The 19,035-nt window shown below is 38.8% G+C and overlaps 1 protein-coding gene across 1 annotated transcript in view; it reads right to left on the bottom strand.

Moving 5' to 3' along the window:
• The window catches only part of ascc3 (activating signal cointegrator 1 complex subunit 3), a gene marked incomplete at its 5' end in the record, with an annotated part of 89,702 nt that extends 73,269 nt beyond the window's left edge, over positions 1 to 16,433 (bottom strand). The window contains 5 exons of the mRNA XM_083899055.1: positions 994 to 1,189; positions 7,793 to 7,910; positions 11,727 to 12,304; positions 14,282 to 14,432; positions 16,344 to 16,433. Of these exons, the coding sequence (XP_083755181.1) occupies positions 994 to 1,189; positions 7,793 to 7,910; positions 11,727 to 12,304; positions 14,282 to 14,432; positions 16,344 to 16,433 (1,133 nt within the window). The remainder of the gene's footprint in view (positions 1 to 993; positions 1,190 to 7,792; positions 7,911 to 11,726; positions 12,305 to 14,281; positions 14,433 to 16,343) is intronic.
• Between the last annotated feature and the right edge of the window lie 2,602 nt (positions 16,434 to 19,035).

Below are 19,035 nucleotides of genomic sequence, written 5' to 3'. Positions count from 1 at the left end.
ATCTGAGAAAACGACACTTGGAAGGAAGCAATAGATTAACAACGTATGTGCCTTTAGAGCTAAAAGTACTGTTTGTCTATTGTATTGTCTATGACTATTGTTGAATCCGTAGAAAAGCTGTTTAACAGAACGGTAAAACTCTGATTGGATTTTTACAACATCACACACTTAAGCTGTATTAGATTCTATTAGGTGAGCCCAATAGTGGCTAAAATCTCTCTTTTTTTTGCTGTTGTCCCCTGTTGAAACTATGTTTTTTGCAACCAGCTGCTTCTATGTGCAGGAATCATGCAGATGACAGTCCACTAATTAATGTAAGACACTGACTATATAATTATAAAGTTTTGCAGTTCTTGAGTGCTTAATATATTATATATAAACATTTTTCATCAAGAATATGTTGTATTGGTAGCATTGCATCCAATGTTGCTGTGCAATGACAATACATACATGTTTTTAAAAAAACTTACACAAAAATCTTAAAAAATCCATATCTGTTTAAAATAAATGTTTTAGTATGTTTCCAACATACCCCAAATAAGCTCAGTGTCACCTCTGCAATCACTTGTATCCATATGTGCATCCCCATCTCCATCCACATTTTTGATTTAAAATGAATAAAGCAGTTGAGGGATGATTCAGATGAAGAGGCAAAGATATGAAGCATTATGTTCCTTCCTAAAGTGGCTTACCTCTCAACTAATCTTTTCCTGCAGACTGTGTTAGGTTTGTCCATGCTAAATTTTTAATTAAACAGATCACTGCTCTTTTTTTCCCATCCTCTGAAATTAAACTTTCAGGAAAATCCTCCATAAGAAAAGATGTGGCAAGCTGCTGCATCAGTGTACTGTTTTCCTATTTTCTTTTAAAGCTCCAGCCACGTTGTCATAAAAAATGCAGAAGCTTGTTGGTTTTAGTGAGGAGACGGACAGACTGGCTGAGAACAAGAGGGGGAAAAAGGACAAAGAAAAAAAGTATGGAGAGATGAAATACCGGTGGGTTCTCATCTCTCTGGGGTCGAAGGTCATAACAACATCCGATGAGTCGCCGTCATCTGTTCCTTTGCCTCTCTTCCTCTCTTTCTTCTCCTCCCTGCGGTACATCTTCATCATCTGTTTTTCTTGCTCTGAATGAATAGTCACCTGGCACCCATAGATGGGCTTGGTCATTTCAGCTTTTTGGCTAAAATCTGAAGGAAACACAAGCACAAACATCTCATAAATACCACGTTTTTCTGGGCTGGAATCATACCAAATAGATATCATGAACATCAAGGCTGCTGGATGCAAAATACAATGAAAAAAAACCTGTGTCTTATTCAATCTGTAAGATCTTCAGTGAAGTGTTACAGAGAACAAAACAAACATAATGTCCCTGTAAATGACATCAATGCAAATATAATGTAGCAATAACATAATTTTTACAGACTACACACACCATATGATTTGGGGATTTTTATCATGACCCAAGCCTATTTGGCAATGTCACCCAGCCTCATATTCATCAGAAAATGTTAAGGGATTTCAAGTCTAGAATAAACTAGGCTTGTCATATAGCTTAAAAAACTGTTCCCACACACACACATTCAGTATAGAAGTGAGCAGTTCTGGAGTGAAAAAGGAGCAAGATAATGAGTAAGCATCAGTTTTTTGTTTTTATTTAACATTAATGTGCAAAAACCCTACATTGAAGAGAAATTAACTAATTAAATTCATAAGAGAATGAATTTCTAATTTGTAAAACCATTTCTCCTTTCCTTATAATGGTTCTTATTCACACTTAAAAGTACTTGCGCATATAGAAATGACAATTTTGAGACAGTAAAGCAAAGTCTTTATCCCTGAATGAACAATACAACTGTTTGGTAATATTGAGAGAACATAATCATCTCAGCCAGTATCAGTAAAAGGTGATATATGTCTTTGGTCATCGCGATAGCCCACTGATGTAGGTGCACGTGGCAGTGCAGGGGTTAATGTTCCCTATTGCAGCCTCCCTGTTTGAGGCACAACAGCTCAATAAAAGGCTGAATTGCTCTTGAAAACAGATGAGATCTGATGATTGTACCGCAGCTTGGGCTGATTGACTGAATGATTTCTTCTTTATCTCGTCTAACAGCTCTACCCGCCGCACAGCCTCCCTCTCATTCTGGCAGCACCCCCTCTTCCTGTCACTCTTACCCTCCCTTCCATTACCTTTCCAGCACCCAACCCCTTTAACTCTGTCGCCCTCTACACACCAATTCCTTTGTCTAAACCATTCCCAGTCCTTTATTTTTCATCTCTCTGGGAGCCATTATGCCTTGTTATGCATCTCAAACACTGGCTGCCTCCAAATCACCAGGGTTCTTCTCATTTCCACAGATGATCATGATGCCATAGTCACTGGGGAGCTTTGCACAGATATTTATTATATTTTCTCCAAAATCACTGGGTTTTAGTTATTTTTGTTTGCCAGTGGTGGGACACAAGTCGGCACCACAACCTGACAGTTTTTTCATTAAGATCTCTGTATTATTTATTGAGAAGTTAATGAATACATAGCAGTGGTTCTGATCTGTTCCACGTTGGGATGGGTTTCACAAACCAGCACTAATTTGGTAGCAGTTCTTCACTGTAGCTATGAAATTATAGACACACAAATAAAAGGTGTTGGTATCAATATGTATGTTACCTTTACTTAAACGTCACCAGCATTTGTTGATTCCCAACAATCCCACAATCATAACAAAGCTGCCAGCAATGGGTGAGTCCTTTTGATGTTGCACTGCCTTATTTACTTTTCAGCTGTCATAGTGGACAAGTACTTCAAGATTTGGGTTGAGGCTGCTAAAATTTGTGAAAATGCAGCTGTAAGATAAGACAAGGTACAGTAGTTGTGAGTACAGAGGGTAACCCTAGTATCCTTCTCCCCTTATTTTTACGATTCACTGTTAATCTTCAACGTTTATTTTTTCTTCGATCCCATGTCTGAACTCGCTGAGGACAGTTCTAGCGATGTATACAGCGTCTTTTTCAGGCCGACTTTAGTGACTTTCCATTGAAAATAGTTGGTGACACGGCCAAATCTCAGACACAAGAGTATGATGACAACAACCACAACAAATATAGGGACAGTGAGTGTCAGAGAGAGGTGGGACTATGAAATCATTGTTTTCCCAAAGTAGCGTATCCATCTACACGAAAAGCAATGGCGGCATTTTGATATTTTCCCACTCTCCCAAAATGTTGTCAGTTCAGATGAAACACCAATACCAAATTAAAAAAATAAGTGGTGAATCGTTTCACATATTTTGATGTAAGGTCAAAATGTTAGCAACACATTATCTGAAGTATTATATTTAAGATTGATAAGTACAGGTATCAAGATAAGTATCACTGGTATCAGCATCAGTATTGATAAAATCCTAACATTACCCATCTCTAGCTTCAAAAAGGTAATGGGTTCTCCCTTGGCCCACATCCCATCCTACCAAGGGAGAAACGCATCCAATCATTGCCTGAGAACATCTAAAAATCTAAAGTGCTTGCCAGAGAAACAATGGCAGCATCTTTTGTCTTAAGTCTGGACAGAGCCATTTGCCAAGGTACATCGAGTCATCAAGTCATCAACTGAATTTAGTTCGGTTTTCAACACATTCTCCTCGACACCTAGGGTACTGCACTTGAAAAGGAAATGTGCTTAATGATCCATTCAAAGGCATTTGCACACACAAACACAAATACTCGATGGGAGGCAATTTCTACCAGGGTGGAGCTGTCAGCACCCCGCAGGGCTCCACCTCTGGGTTTGTCTCACTGCAGCACTGCAGGAGAGAGATGGACTTTGACAATGATTTTCCCTACACTACTACACCTGCAACAATACTAATTCAAACTAAATTTAAGTTGAAGGTGAGCTTCTATTACAATCAAAATATAAAACTGCGATTGGAAGGTGTTGGCACAAGTGACATGAACACCGAAAGATCCAAGACTTGTTTTTAAAGTTACATTTCTCATAAAATTAGACATTTTGATCAAACAATATTTGATTACATTATATCAATATCATATTTTTCTATATACCACTCAAATTCATTACAAGGTAGCTATGGTTTCTTTTCTAAAATACCGTGAATCTCATATACTGTACATACAAGACACAAACTACAATATTCTACACAACTACAGTAACAAATGACAGGTATAAGTAGGTGCTGTAAGGCTGAAAGGGATCATTCACAATTGTTTACATGATGGCAAGAACAGACATATTCGCACTGACAATACAAACATATACCCATTAAATCAATGTTAAGTCATGTGCGTTAAATTATGATAGATTTTCAGTTTAAATATCCAATGATTCATTCAGTGAATGATGAAAACATTTGGTATGTGTGGGTATGTTGTCTTTTCTATTGTCCATTCCATTCCATTCAGCGCTGCCTACATCCGCCACTGAAATGTGAAGAGGAGCCACTTTTATCAACATGCAAGTGCCAAGCTGCAAACAGCAATTTGAAAGCTAATCAGCAAGAGACAGGCATTCCTGCTAAATCCCACTCTTCCTGATGGCATGCAAATAGTGGAAAATTTAATCAGCCTTTTTTAACCCCCTCTGACTTCACCCTCAGTTGTCAAGGCAACGCTAATCTCAAAAGCTGTCTGGAAAGTTAAATTCTTAACACTGATCAAAAGTTCGTCACAAAAGGAATACAATCAGCTGGGGTTTGAAGGAGCAATTTGTGTGAACACAAGCAAAGCTTGTTTTTTTGTTTTTTTTATAGTAGGCGACACATGCTTTGCCTATATTGCCTAAATTAAGGTGAGCCACAACATCACACTGGCATATTTGTCTAGTTCATCCAGTGTGTCATCCTAACAGACCATTGGAATATCGGCTCTAATTCTAGTCTGTGTATATACAGATGCATGTGACAAACTGTAATCTGTACACTATATTGGGGGTGAGATAACAAACTTCATCATAATCAACTTTAGCATAATTCACTATGAACGATTATGAATCAATGCAAAAAGTCAATTGTATGTTTATTGGACCCCTTTAAAAGATGCAAAATTAGCAGAAGAGTAAATAATATTTAAATGTATTCTAAATATCTATCGAAATCGAAGCGCTCTCTCTCTCTTCCTTTTCAACCAGACAGTGTGGCTCTACTGTCACATTAACAGTATTTCACCCAATAGTGTTGTTCTTCTCTAAAGGCATATTGTGTTCCTTTGTGACACTCATAGACATAAGGAATTCATACCCCCTTGCTCAAACCATAATAACTAAATGTCTAACCCTAACCTAACCTTAACCTAAACCTAATTCTCACCCTTACCCTAAAACCAAGTCTTAAAGGTGTGACAGAACACGAGGATCAGCCAAATTGCCTGTGCATTCCCAAAATCTCCTTGCTTCCGGTGGTTCACACAGTTTGTCGGTCCTCACAAAAATGTATGTACAAGTACACACACACACACACGCACAATTAAATTCTATATTTAGGACCAGGAATTTAAAATGACTCCAAAAAATCATCTGAAGGATGATTCTATGTGACTTTAAATAGTTGCAGGGATTATTCTGACAAAGCAGGAACTCTCTCCTCTAATCTTCTGCTGCTCCTTGATGCCTACCTTGCATATGGATCAGGAGACAGCTCTGGCAATGATAAATTATCCATCCTTATCTTCCCAGCAATATATTCACAAACTTACAGCTTCACTCTGCACATTAGGGAGGGGGAAATAAGAAGAGGAGTCTGCCTCCTCACAACGACGGAAACAGGAGGTCAAGACACGGCGCTGGCTCAAAATGGAAGACATTTGAAATTTAAAAAAGAAAAATAGCCAGCATGGAAGGCTGGTGCTGAAAGGGCTGCTTTAGTCCAGCTCACCATCAAGCCTCCTCAAGTACAATCTCATACAAAAATCAATAAACTCCGCTTTAAGCCACCCTGAGTGCCAGATTAACTACAGCAAAAGCCAGTGTAAGCCTATTCCACACAAGGGCCTGAGCTTATTTGGCCTCAGCAACACCGTGAACATGTCAGCCCTTTTCTCTATTAGTACGGCATGGTATTCGATTATTTCTCTTATTCATGAGAGGTATTAGGGCAGGGACAGAAATAGAGAGCCTGCCCACAAGGGAGGCATTAGTCTGGTCTTCATCATTCCTGCTAGATGGCATGAAGGACGTGAAAGAAATAATGAAGACCTGAGTTGAAGTGAAAGGACAATCTTTAGGGAATAGCCTTAGGTAATAGATTGAGCCATTTCACACACCTGTGGAAAACACAAGTGTTACACAACTCCAGCACCGTACCAACAGTGATAGACTGTGGGGGTGTAATGTAGAACTGCCATTTTGATATGCGAACTATGCAAAAAATACCACTGTTTGCAACTACTTCCAAAAATACCCGGGACGCCATAGACCAGAAAATTACAATGTTGATCAGTAACTCCATAATAACCGCTCAGGATAATTAACCAAATGAACTGAGAGAAAACATGATGGTAAACTAAGACAAATCACAGAGCAGTTAAGGTTTTGACAGTGTAAAGAATAAATGGTGAATAAATAAATAATACAATAGAGAAAAAAAGCTCTCCAGTATGGGTGCGTCAGGCTGACAGGAGTGAAACCTTCCGTTATGTTCTTCCGTTTCAGAACATCCATCTGAAACTTGGACATGTTCCTTATGAGATGCTTCTCTGCTCGCCACAGTTTTAAGTGCTTACTCGAGTTACCACAAAATCTCTGTCACTAGCAATCAGTCTGACCATTCCGTTTTGACCTTTCTCACTAACGAGGCTTGTCCATCCACAAACGCACCAAGGCCACAACAGTCCGTAGCTGTAAGTAATATTTGCATGAAGCATCTGCTGATATGACAATGGTTTCTTTAAAAAAAGAGATTGTTGAAGACTTATGAATGGGGTTAATTGAACAACCACTTAATGCTAATTGAATTAAAGTTTTGATAATCAATCTGTTTGAGTGTTGTAAAATAAAGTACTGTGAGTTATGCTTCCTAAAAGTGAATATATTGGGCTTATTTTGCTCCTCCAAAGAGGTTCAAACCAAACCTTTTTGGCTGGTGGACCAAACATACACATTTGATTACATCATCCAATTTTTCATTTAAACAAATATTGCGACAAATTATTAATTTCTGCCCTACAAATAATCATGGCTTGTATTCTTATAAAGCTGGGAAACACAACAGTGCCTATAAATTGACATGTTTTATTTGTAACTAGTCTGCAATGCAATGCAAAATGCTCAGCTAAACCAGCAGGTAATGCTTTTAAAGAATAATTGGAGCAGTTTTCTGTACATGAGTCAAACATGCAAATCAGAAATTTCCAAAGCAGGAAACCATAGAGGAAGCTTCTGTGCTTGAGAAAAAAAAAAAAAAACAGTACAGCTCCTCACACTGACAGACGCCTCCACCTTAGTCTCAAAGGTAATGACCAATTTCAATCAGCTCTGAGCTCACTAAAACTCAGTGGAAATGACACACAACTGCTCAGGAAACATTAAGCAGAAAAATAATCAGTTATTTTTGAACATCAGTTATTGTCTTTCTCTCTCTCACACACATACCTTTCAATATAGACATAAACCCTCTCTCAAACAAAGAACTGACACACATCTTCTGTAATTGTGCAGATACTCAATGGTCTGGGCTGTGTATTTACCTGGTAACCATGACTATTTCAAGAAGCTGATACAAGTGGAGTTTGTGTTACCATAGAGATGGAACGGTTGCCATGGTACTGCGCAGTCTCACCTGGTGGTAAGCCAACCCTATCAGGTGGGATAGCAAGGAGGGAGTTGACGATAGCCACCCTTCTCTGGAGGAGGGTGGAGATCATCTCCAGCCCATCTGGGCCCAGCAGCTCGAACAGCTGGAGAGAGAGAGAGAGAGAGAGAGGGGGGGGGGGGGGGTGAGAGGGAGGGAGAGAGAAAGGAGAATGGCAAGAATGAGAGATTTTACGTCAAAATACAGTCATCTCCAGCACCGAAACACCACATCCAAACATGTATTCACGTCCTATGGCCCACCAACACTCCCAAATACACTGATACCGCTAAAGCTGAGCACCTGGTAATTGCCATCTGCCCGTCGCAGAATATGGTCTGCTGCTTAGCCTTCCAAATATAACCACCTGGCACTTAGCAAGTAAAAAAACAACAAGAAATCCTATGAACAGCAGCAGCACACAATTAAAAGCAGAGTGGAAAAGGTCTGCAGAGTCAGGCATTAATATATCGGAGAGACAAAAGTAGATGAGATGATAAAGTTTTTCACTTTCTCACTGGAAAATAAAAAGTGTATGAAGCTGTATTGCAATGACACTTTTTTTTTATATATACCTTTCAGGTTTGATTTCAGGATGGAGGTGTAGCCTGCACTTTCAGTCTGTTCTCCCTTGGGTAGGCAATAGCCAACACAGCAGGAAACAAAAACTACAGACACACTTTGATGTCAGGTCAGCCATCATCTTCGTTGAGGTTATCTTTGTCTCCCTCTGTGGTCTATTCTATATGGTTTCTAAACTTCTATTGGTTTGTGTGAATGCCTCTGTTTTATTAGAGCTATGTGTACTATATGGTGGGAGTAGGTGGGTGAAGGTGGTGTGGTTACATCTGCTGCTGTTCAAAGCATTTAGTTCTTACTTTCATGAATTCTGTCCTTGGACTCGACAATTAGTTGTGGTTTGTGAAGGGTTTGAAAGCAGATTTTCTCCTTAGGATTCACGGCTTCAAATCCAAAGCAAGAGCCGAGTAAACGGTCACAGCTCCTTTATCAATAATAATGCATTCTGCAGCATTGCCTTCAGATTTTCTGCAGGTTAATTCGAACAACTGAAACATAACTGGGAGTTAGAGTTAGAAATGGGCGGGGGGGGGGGGGGACTGCATATCCTGTGAGACATATTCAACAAGAATTCCAATTTGGGTTGAAAAACTGCACATCAAATTCATTTTAAGCAAGCAAATTAGTCTGCAAAATTACAAATATGCCAATAAAGAAAATTCAAAAACCCACAATTAACCACAAGGTTCAGTTGCACTTCCCACATACATGTCTAAAACACAGACTACAAATAGTACATAAGGACAGGAAATAAATATTTATAATGGCTAATGCTCTGCTCATTCACAGGTCTCCAGAAGGTAAAAATAGGTTTACTACTACTTTACTAAGCATCTCAGATGAGTCATCATAATGCACACACAAGGCTAAAACCATCAAGTGACCTAACTTGCTAGAATTTAGTATATATTATACAACTAGGTACAGATTAGATTATTTGATTAAACCCCTTTTGGTTCACAAAAGAAAACAATGTATCTAAATACTTCAGTTTCATAAACAAGAGGCTACCAGAGACTTGTGTCATACACTCTTCCCATTATGCATACTGGGAAGACTTGCGTTTATAACCCACGCAACGTCCACATCCTAGTTCTGGCAAAAATGTAAGCAATCCAAAGTCAACAAAGAGCCACAATAAGAAACGGTGCAGGCCCTTTAACCTTTGCTGTCGACTTTGGGCTCACACAGAGGTTGAAGGAGCACTTACACTTACCCCCCCCCACACACACACACACACACACACACACACAGGGCATTCTACATCTAAAGATGTCAGCAGGAGAGTTCACTTCCAAATGTCAACTACGTGAGGCACATTGGAACCAACTGTAACCAGCTGAAGTTTTACAATTCTGTCTCTGTGGCAGAGCTATTGGTGAAGAAAGAAAGAAAGAAAGACTGGTGAGCAGTTAGGACAATATCAAATAGAAATCCATATAAAGGAGGCAGATAATTAAAGTGGGTGGAAAAACCAGGAGACAGAAGAATAACGTAGCCCTTCATGGGTTTAAGAATAAATGTAAAGGATGAAAAATAACTGCCTAAAGTTTCAACATGATGAGAAATAACAGAGACCAGTGAAACTTTTATGTAACCTGACCTCCCTTTTATCTCCATTATGTCTGTTTTCTTTGCTTCCCACATGAAGATGGGAAGGCAATTGCATAAAAATGTTGGGGTTTTTTGTAGAACATTTAGTAACACGTCCATCTCCATTTTCTATTTCACTTTTTTTTTATGTAAACTCATGCCAACACCGGGGTGTCACAAATGGATGAGTCATTCCATCATCTTTTCATACAACATGGCCATCAGGCCACAATGGCCCTGATCTAAAAACTATAATTTAGTATGATTTGGGGTGTGAGTGAAGTTGCTAATTCCTGTAAAAATTCAGTATATTCAGTAAAGTCTGTCTCTCTTTCAACTCTTCCAAATCATTAACATCCTCTCATGTCTATCATTATATCGCTGTGGTACCATTTTTTTTTTGCAAGCATCAACTTTCAAAGACTGGCTGATTTTGGGTGACTTAAGCTAAAATGGGTTTCACAGGGTGCAGGTGTTGTAGCAGTGAAGGTAACAGAACAATCAGCGATTTTTATCTACAGGAGAACACATCAGCTAACTTGGTTTTTCCAAAATAATATATTTAGCTTGTGATGTTAGGACACTTTCATTTCATTACTCGCATATGAAATGCAGACACTTAAATGCTTACAGCTTGCTCATGGCCCAGAATCAAAAGCTTTAATCTCAGACATGATTGGTGATTCAAACAGATCTGATGAAAACCCAAGCCACGGGTGACCAGCATTTTGGAGAAACAGCACATTTTTATAATTTGGAAAAACAGATAAGACGAAAATCAATCAACACCACAAACAACCACTACTGATAACTGCTTCTATGATGTGTACAGAACAGATATACCAGTCACTGCTAATAAGCTGGGGCAAAAACATAACCCCTACCACACAGAACACAGTGGACAAGAACCAGATGTCTGGCTTTAAAGTTTAGCTTAATTTAAATGTCAATGCAGCCTCATAATTGGGACCACTTTTCTTATTTTACTTGTTCTTTAATTTTCATTGAATCATTAAATTGAACAAAAACTAATGAAGTTCAGAAAATGCCTTGTATTATTTTACCAAAAGTCATCAATATATACTGTCACGTAGCTTTGTACCAGTATCTATGAAACCCGAACCCATCAACATTCTTCTGCAACCTTTAGAAAAGAACAATCAGTATTCTTCATACTTCTATGAAAAAGGTTGACCTCTGTTTTTATGTGTACATGTTGAGTGTTGATTACCAATGAAGGTCAGACTTATGGAGAGAGTTAGAAATGTCAAAAAAGGTCTCAAGATAAAGGCCAAAAATGACTTTATCAAAAATCCATGACGTAAAACATTCGGCATCTGGGTCAAACCAAAAAGGGCTGCTGGTGAAGGTCAAAGTAATAGTATCAATGGAAAAAGGGCAATATTAAGTGTAATACTGCACCTAAGAAATGTGAGGTTTAAGTTCAGGAGAACCATTAGGTGTGTGCTTTTTGTTAACCATCAGTGCACAGACCAACACAAACAAAAGACTGAGTACGGCTTAGACAGGTCAACATACAACGACAAACTGCCTTTTCAACTCACATTCATACCCAAGAGTATAGTTAACCCAACCATGGCATTTGAACTGCTCGTCTGCACATTTACCTTCTGTATTTTGATCTCATAAAAAATAACATTAGTAAAGTATTAGCAAATTTTATAACCTGTAAGAAAAAAAATTCCCTTATAATTCAACAGATTTATCAGATAGAGTGCATCTCACAAACCTCATTCTGCAGCTCATCGTCACTCTTGTGAGAAGCCAGCATCTCAAACAAGGATGTACACAGCTCCTCTGGGCTGGATGAACTCATGTTGCCCCTGTTCAGATACTTCTCTACCTCTGCTCTGAGGATAGTTCCATCCCCAGAAGTGGAAGCTCTGCCAGAGCTGGATGCCTCTTCTTCACTGGTGGCCTTCCTCCCACTCTGCTGGTTGTTGAGGAAGTTGATCAGGTCTAAACTCACCTGATCCTCACTGATGCCAGAGCAGGGCAGGTCCTCCAGTGGATCCAATGTGTAGCAGTCATATGAGAAGGCAATGTTACGTCCAAAACCGGTGCCTCGTTGGGGGTTGTGATGAGAGCTATGGGTCTGAATAAAGTCTTCAACACGGGAGTCCTCCAGTGGCGCCAGAAGCCGAGTCACACAGTCACAGAAGGCATCAGCTACAGTTGATGGAAAGGGGCCGAACATTTGTCGAATGGCACGGGTCTCCTCTGTGCCCACATGGTCTTTGTTGTGGAAGGTCTCAAACAGAAAGACAGCAGCACTTTCAATGGCCTCTTGACCATGTTCAGTCCCCACTGTGAATCAGACAACAACATGTTTAAGCATTGTTTAATGATTAAACAACTGGCTCTGACTAAACTGCTGTCCCACGTTTGTAAAAAGTAGGGATTGTTACCACCTTTAATGCTTACAGCTATGAAAAAGTGCATCTCTGGCAAAAATAGAGGAGAGAAAGAAGAAATTAACAGGTGCACGCAGGTCCTACGTTCCTACTGATGTAGATCAGAGCTAATACCAATAATAATCTGTATGCATTGCAGTCATTTAAAACATTCCATTAAAACCCATTTGGACCCAGGATTAAACAAGCTTTTTGACCAGTGGGAAAGGGATAAAAATGTAACCTTCTCTAGATTTTCACCAAGTAAATACAATGACCTAAATGTTACCAGCAGCACTTCACTTTCATAAACAGTGATTACCCATAACATTAAAACCAGTAACTAACTTAAATGTGGAGGCTTGTCAGTTAATATCTGTGACCTGCTTCTGAACCACAAGGTAGTTTTCACATCTTAACAATGCAAGAAGTCAAAAATATACAAATCTGCCACAAGTGAAGCCAGTCACAAGTTTAAATGTTGTGGATGCTCATTTTATTGAAAGACAATTAAAGCTGATGTATGCATCATCATTTTAATGATGGTGGTTATTAGGATTATTACAGATTGCAACAATCACCTTCAACCTCTATTATCATTAGTGGTTACTGTATGGCCATTAAATCGGAGTTGTGTGCTATTCATAGTTCCAGAAAGGAATCTGCAGCTGGTCCTTGGAGAAAAAAAGGCTACAGCACGTGACCACCATTTATGTTTCCTACACCTCATTTAAATAATATCCAAACAATCCATGCTCAGCCAGAACTATCCTTAACTACAAGGAGTATAGCGTAATTGTCCAATTAGAGGAAAAATGTCAGAGGAACAGAGGGAGAAAGGAGTGTAGAAGGTTGGAGAGGCAGAAAAAAGCAAAAACAGATGAAAAGAATTTTAACCAATTAAAACAGTCTCCCACCATTGACTCGTTGCTGCACGTAGTGTAACAGAATATCTGCTTTCATCTTCTCCCGAGTGTGCTTAACACAAACTTCATATTTGTGCCCACTAACATAGACAGAGGGCAGGTTCAACACATAAGACAGTGGAGAGCAACATAACAACAAATGCTGCTATTCTTGAATGATGACAAAGAAAGGAAAAATAATGGAGCCATTCAGCAGAGATTACAAGTTACCCTATCTAGTCCAGTTACCCCATTTGTTCATTCATTCATTAACTCAAAATTAAAACAAAAAAAATATGGCCAGCAATTCCATTTCCTTCAAAAGAAAACATGGAAAGCAATTTAGTTGTGTGTGAAAGTTATTTCTGAGAAAGGGTTCATTAAGTAGGTTAATGATGCACCAGAAAATTGCTCTGCAAACCAAACAACAGTCTTTATAATAGCTTTAATATTATATACCTGTTTTTTCTTCTTAAACTGTTAAAGTTTTTGTGTTTTGGAGTCTGGTGAAAATCACAGCGTCCCTCACATTACCATACAATGCGTGATACATGGTCCATGATCCCAATTATATCACGATACAATGATTCTGTGATAATCTTTATAATAATATTGTTAAAAAAAATCATATTTGCCCTGGCATTACGTTTATCATATTGCACAAGGAAGGACGGCGATATCTCACCAAATCGGTCTGTTCACTATTCGATTTTTTTCCATTGTTTGTTTCAAAATGTGGTCAAATTAAGTAAAAAAAAAAAAAAAAACAATTCCTGGAATTTGGGCAACTGCCAATCAAGATTCTTTCTGTTAACCTTGAATTATTTCTGATTCTGATCTAAAAGCCATGCTCACTTTCATACAAGCAGTCTAAAAATAAATGACAGTGTGTTATTTCTGGCAATGTTTTCGTCGCTGTAAAACAAACACACATGGAAATAGATTAGAAGAAATAACAATGGATTTGAGGCTGAGGAGTTAATTACCAATCTGTTTGGCTGCCAAAAGGAGGCTCTTCAGTTCCTGACTGGCAGCTTGCTGTTTAGCTTTGTCCTGATGCTCAGTGCAGAAATGGACAATCTTCTGCCAAGTCAAGCCCTCTCTGGCAAACAGCTCCTGGCGCTTCAGACGTTTGGTCTAACATGCACAGGGACACAGGGAAAAATTCAATTACATTTCAAGAAGAGAAGACAAACAATTGTGAATTTCAAATTCAAAATTTTTATAACCCCAGGTATATCTAATTGCTAACGTACATTTGGATAAGACCAGTGTGCCCAAATATTGTTTACCAATATTGTGCAGAAATTGTAAAAACAGGATAAGGTAATATTGTGCTGTGGTTCATCTTGCATATTGACAGTAGTATCAATAGGAACAATGTCTGCTGTCTGTACCATGTCTCAGAACTAATACTATTATTCCATTTCAATTGTTTTAATCTTTTTTTATTGTGCATTAATCAATAGTTTCATGTTCACAAGAATGGGAAGAAAGGACAGATGGAGAACTTCATCATGGAAAAACATCGCTGCTCAGGCCATTACAGGCCATCAATTTTGCCAAGTATACTTGCAAACTGGCATTGTGGTATTAAATGTATGAAACTTCTGCAAAAATAGTGAATTACTTTTTTCAGGTTTTTTCAAGAAAGAAAATTGAAAAATATTTCTGATCCCTCACAACTTCTTTATACACCATGATTACACATGCATCCCTATTAGTTTTGTAGAAGTCAAAAGTGAGCATAACTTTTTTGTATAATCTTCTCCCATTAGAGCGGTGAAGGATTAAATCTGAGTCTGACAATAAAGGCTTCAAGATGAGTAAAAGCATTAACACTATGTCTCCATGACAATCAGCATCTCCATGCCTCCATGAAACTTAGTAATTTGCACACAAGCTTTGAGATAATCTCAAAGTGACACCAGCCATCTTTTACCCACAGAAGCACTTTTCCTGCTTATAGAGGATTTAACACAAGAGGTGAGTCGGGTACAAGTAAACGGCTGAGTGCAATTTTCAATTTAATATAAAGTTTCAGGAAGACAACTGATCTTAGAGGAAAAGAAATAGTTTACTTTTCACATCCTTACAGCACTGTATGCAAAGCCAGGACCAAGCACAATGTCAGCAAGTGTAGACAACCACTGTTCCAGATAAGAGCTTTCTACAATCGTTGTATAGTTCGTTTCTGTTGTGGGAGTGAAGCAGGTACACTTGTGGTTATGTCAGGAGTGTCATAGGAGGAAGTAACACAAATTATTGTTGATGTCCCAAAACACAAGCAAGTCACATTTGCAATGTGCATATACCAGCAGTGAATAAAGGATCATCAGCCAGATTTTTGAGGGACTCATCACTGTGTTGTGTTCAGTAAATATACAGGGAGATGCTGCTTTATCTATCACAGTGTGTTGGTGAGGTTATTGGGAACATAAATGTAATAACTGTAACAAAGAGGAATCCACGGTGCAGTTATTGAAATTGAAAATAATGGCTTTCAGTTGTGGATGGGGATGATAAATTCAAGGATATGTGTGTTGGCTATTAAGATGGTACTATGACAGTCACAATTACACTGGGATCAAAGTAACAGGGAATTGCTGACCATAAACAATGTGACCTACATCGCAAGGCATGTCCTGCTGTGATTTCAGATTTTACCTAATTGGTGGCCTGGATCACTTGAAACAAAGAATTGCCATTCAATGCCATTTGACATTTAATTTCAGGCTGAGCAGTGAACAATTATCTGTGCAGATGACTTTTAGGATATTATAGCAACAAAGTGTAACTTTTGCATGACATGCTATTGCCGTAGCAAAGGAGCTATGATGAGAGCAGATGTTTGAAGAATTTGAAGTCTTTAACTGACCTCCTTCAGGATTGCTCTTGAACTTGATGTGTCTGATTAAAAGCTTTGTTTCTCACAGATCTGCACAAATATCACGCAGTAATAATTTCAAATATGCTTTACCAATGTAAATGAGAATACTGATATATAACATAAGAATACGTTTCCAGGTATCCACTGGTTGGTCTTACCTTGAGATCATAGGGTTTTTCTGTGTAATCCTCATTTTTACTGACATGGGAGAAGGACCGCAGTGCGCCCGTGAGCCTTGGAGGAGACATTGTTGTTTAAAAGCTTTCATCCATGCACTGCTTCTCCAGGTTACTTCTGTGACTGACAGACAGAACACAAATATTAAACATATTTTTAAGAATGTATGGTCTCTGCTAATAGGCGTGCTCTTTTTGAGAGAAAGTGGGATGAATGTCAACATATTAAAGAAAGAAACACTCATTGGTTCATGGGATGAACAATACAACTGACAAACAGAAACACCAACAGTGAACAGATCCTTCAACATAGTATGGTTTCAGTTCATAGGCAGACTTAACATTATGACACCTGTCTATCAAATTGTACGCCAACACGAAAATCCTGCCAGCTGGAATTGTCTTTGTAAATAAGACAGGCTCACATTACAAGGCATGTTGTTTGCACCTCCTTTATGTATTCCGAATTATTCGTAATAATAATGAAACCCACTTCAACACCTGACAGTCGTCAAATAGTGCTCTTGCGTAATTTGCGTACATGGAAGTCTCGTTGCCATATCTATTATTCAGGAAATAGAAACTTGAATGGGACGCAAGTTAAAGCGAAGTCCCCCAAGAACTGTGATTGGCATCGCAAATCCACATAATGTGATCCAACTAGCGACGCGAGAGTTGTTCTCTGTGGACACAATAGTGAGACACAAGTCCACAATAGGTTTTAACATCACCAATTCACAGACAATTATTCTCGAGCCGTGATTGAGCTAACTTTATACAACAAAATTAACGACGGTCACTGACATCGTATACGAGCCTGTGGCACTAGCTAATGTTAGCTTGTCCACAAAAAAAGCCACTTCCGAAGCCGTTGTAGCTGTAACACTGCGAGAGACAGTCAGCAAAAAAACGCAGAGTGACTATAAGACAGCATAAAACGCTACAAATATTTGGCTGTACCTTGTAAAGTACCTAATAGAATGGAAAGTCGGTCGCATGTGGGTTAGCCCACCGGCAGATGTCAACACAAGTTACGTAGACGCTACAGAATGTGGGTATTGTAGTTTCTACGACACAGACTTGCTTCCTGGTAAGGCTAAAGTAACTACATTTCCCGACACCACACAAGAGCGTATCGAATAGGAAGAAGGACGCTTCTAAATTACACCGGCGTATTCCTATAGCTGTGTAACCTAAATCAGTCCATGAATTAAAACGGGACTTGTCGCAGTTTGTTGGAACCACATTCACGGAGACAACTACTGCGTCTTGCGTCAAAATCTGTCCCCGCGTTGAGTATTTTTTAATGTATATTTTTGTGTGACTGAGTCGACTAACTCCACCCGATTTTGGTGGACCCGGTAATAAAAACAAGCGCAACCACACAGAGGGTTTGGGCTGACGACAGCATAGCACTTGCACAGTCGTTTTGTCATCCAACTATGAAATCAAATACAAATGCAATAGAAAGCATTTTGAAATACAAAAGAAGCTTTTTGAATAGGTTGATTTTCCTTCTTTCTGTTTGGCATGATGTAATAAAGTTAGGATCATCAGCTGACCATTTTATGTTATATTTGTTTCCAATTCAGTTTCAGATCAACTTAATAATGTGTCCTATGATACATTTCCATGCAGACCAGAATCAAAGACAATTTCCCAGAGATCTTTTGTATCCAGTACTGAACAAATCACATCATAATAAATATAATAAAACATGCTAGCAAAACAAAACAGCCTGTAAAAACCACATAAGATTAAATAAAGAAGGAAAAACATGAAGTGCCCTGACGTATAAGTGCAACTTGTGTTGTGTATAACTGTAAAGGAAATATTTTACTGTTCTGGATGAGCACAACATTCATGGGTACTAATTGGGGTTGAATTGAATGTGAGTCCAAAGATCATGTATGTCATTAAATTTCAATCAAATCATAATTTCTTTACTTTTTTGTTAAAAAAAAGAATCTATAAAAAATACAGTGACTAAAAGAGGATTACAATTTTGTTTATGAAACCAAGCATTTAGAATGCTTTAGGAGCAAATGTCTGATATACACGGGTAAATAATCAACCATAGGCTTCTGACTGCAGATCAGAAACCAATGTTGGCTGTGACGGAGACATAGGAACAGACAGAATGTTTGTGGGGGGTCAGCGAACTCTGGCTTGGTGTTGATTGTGGTCACCAGGCAGATCATGGTCTGTGTTCATTGGCAAGAAAAGGGGCTGTGATCCCCAGGCTGGATACTAGCCAGGTTGAGAAGGGGGGGACTGAACAAGGTCAATACACTGAGGCAGGCTGATGCAGTAGAGTTACCTTAATTGAAGATAAACAGGTGGGAAATCAGACACACAACTGAACAGGTAGTCTGAAATAACCAACCAACAAGATACAGATAGCAAGAACACACAGAGCACAACTGAGAATAAGACAAAAAAGCCCAAATATTTAAAGATAATCCTTGATTACTGAATAATGCAAAAGGGGAGATCTCATGGGATAGCAGGGCTGCAAGTGTGAGGATGTAGGTGTAACAAATGGCAGATGAGGGGACAAAACAAGACTCTATGACTTAAGCAGACACAAAAAAAAATAACAAGACAAATCGGGCAAGAGCTTATACACCCAGGGGAGGAAGGACATAAAGCAGGACGCCGGTATACCACATCA

This window comes from Microchirus variegatus (assembly GCF_963457635.1).
Source record: "Microchirus variegatus genome assembly, chromosome: 1".
Lineage (NCBI taxonomy): Eukaryota > Metazoa > Chordata > Actinopteri > Pleuronectiformes > Soleidae > Microchirus > Microchirus variegatus.
This window is presented reverse-complemented; position numbering and strand designations above follow the sequence as displayed.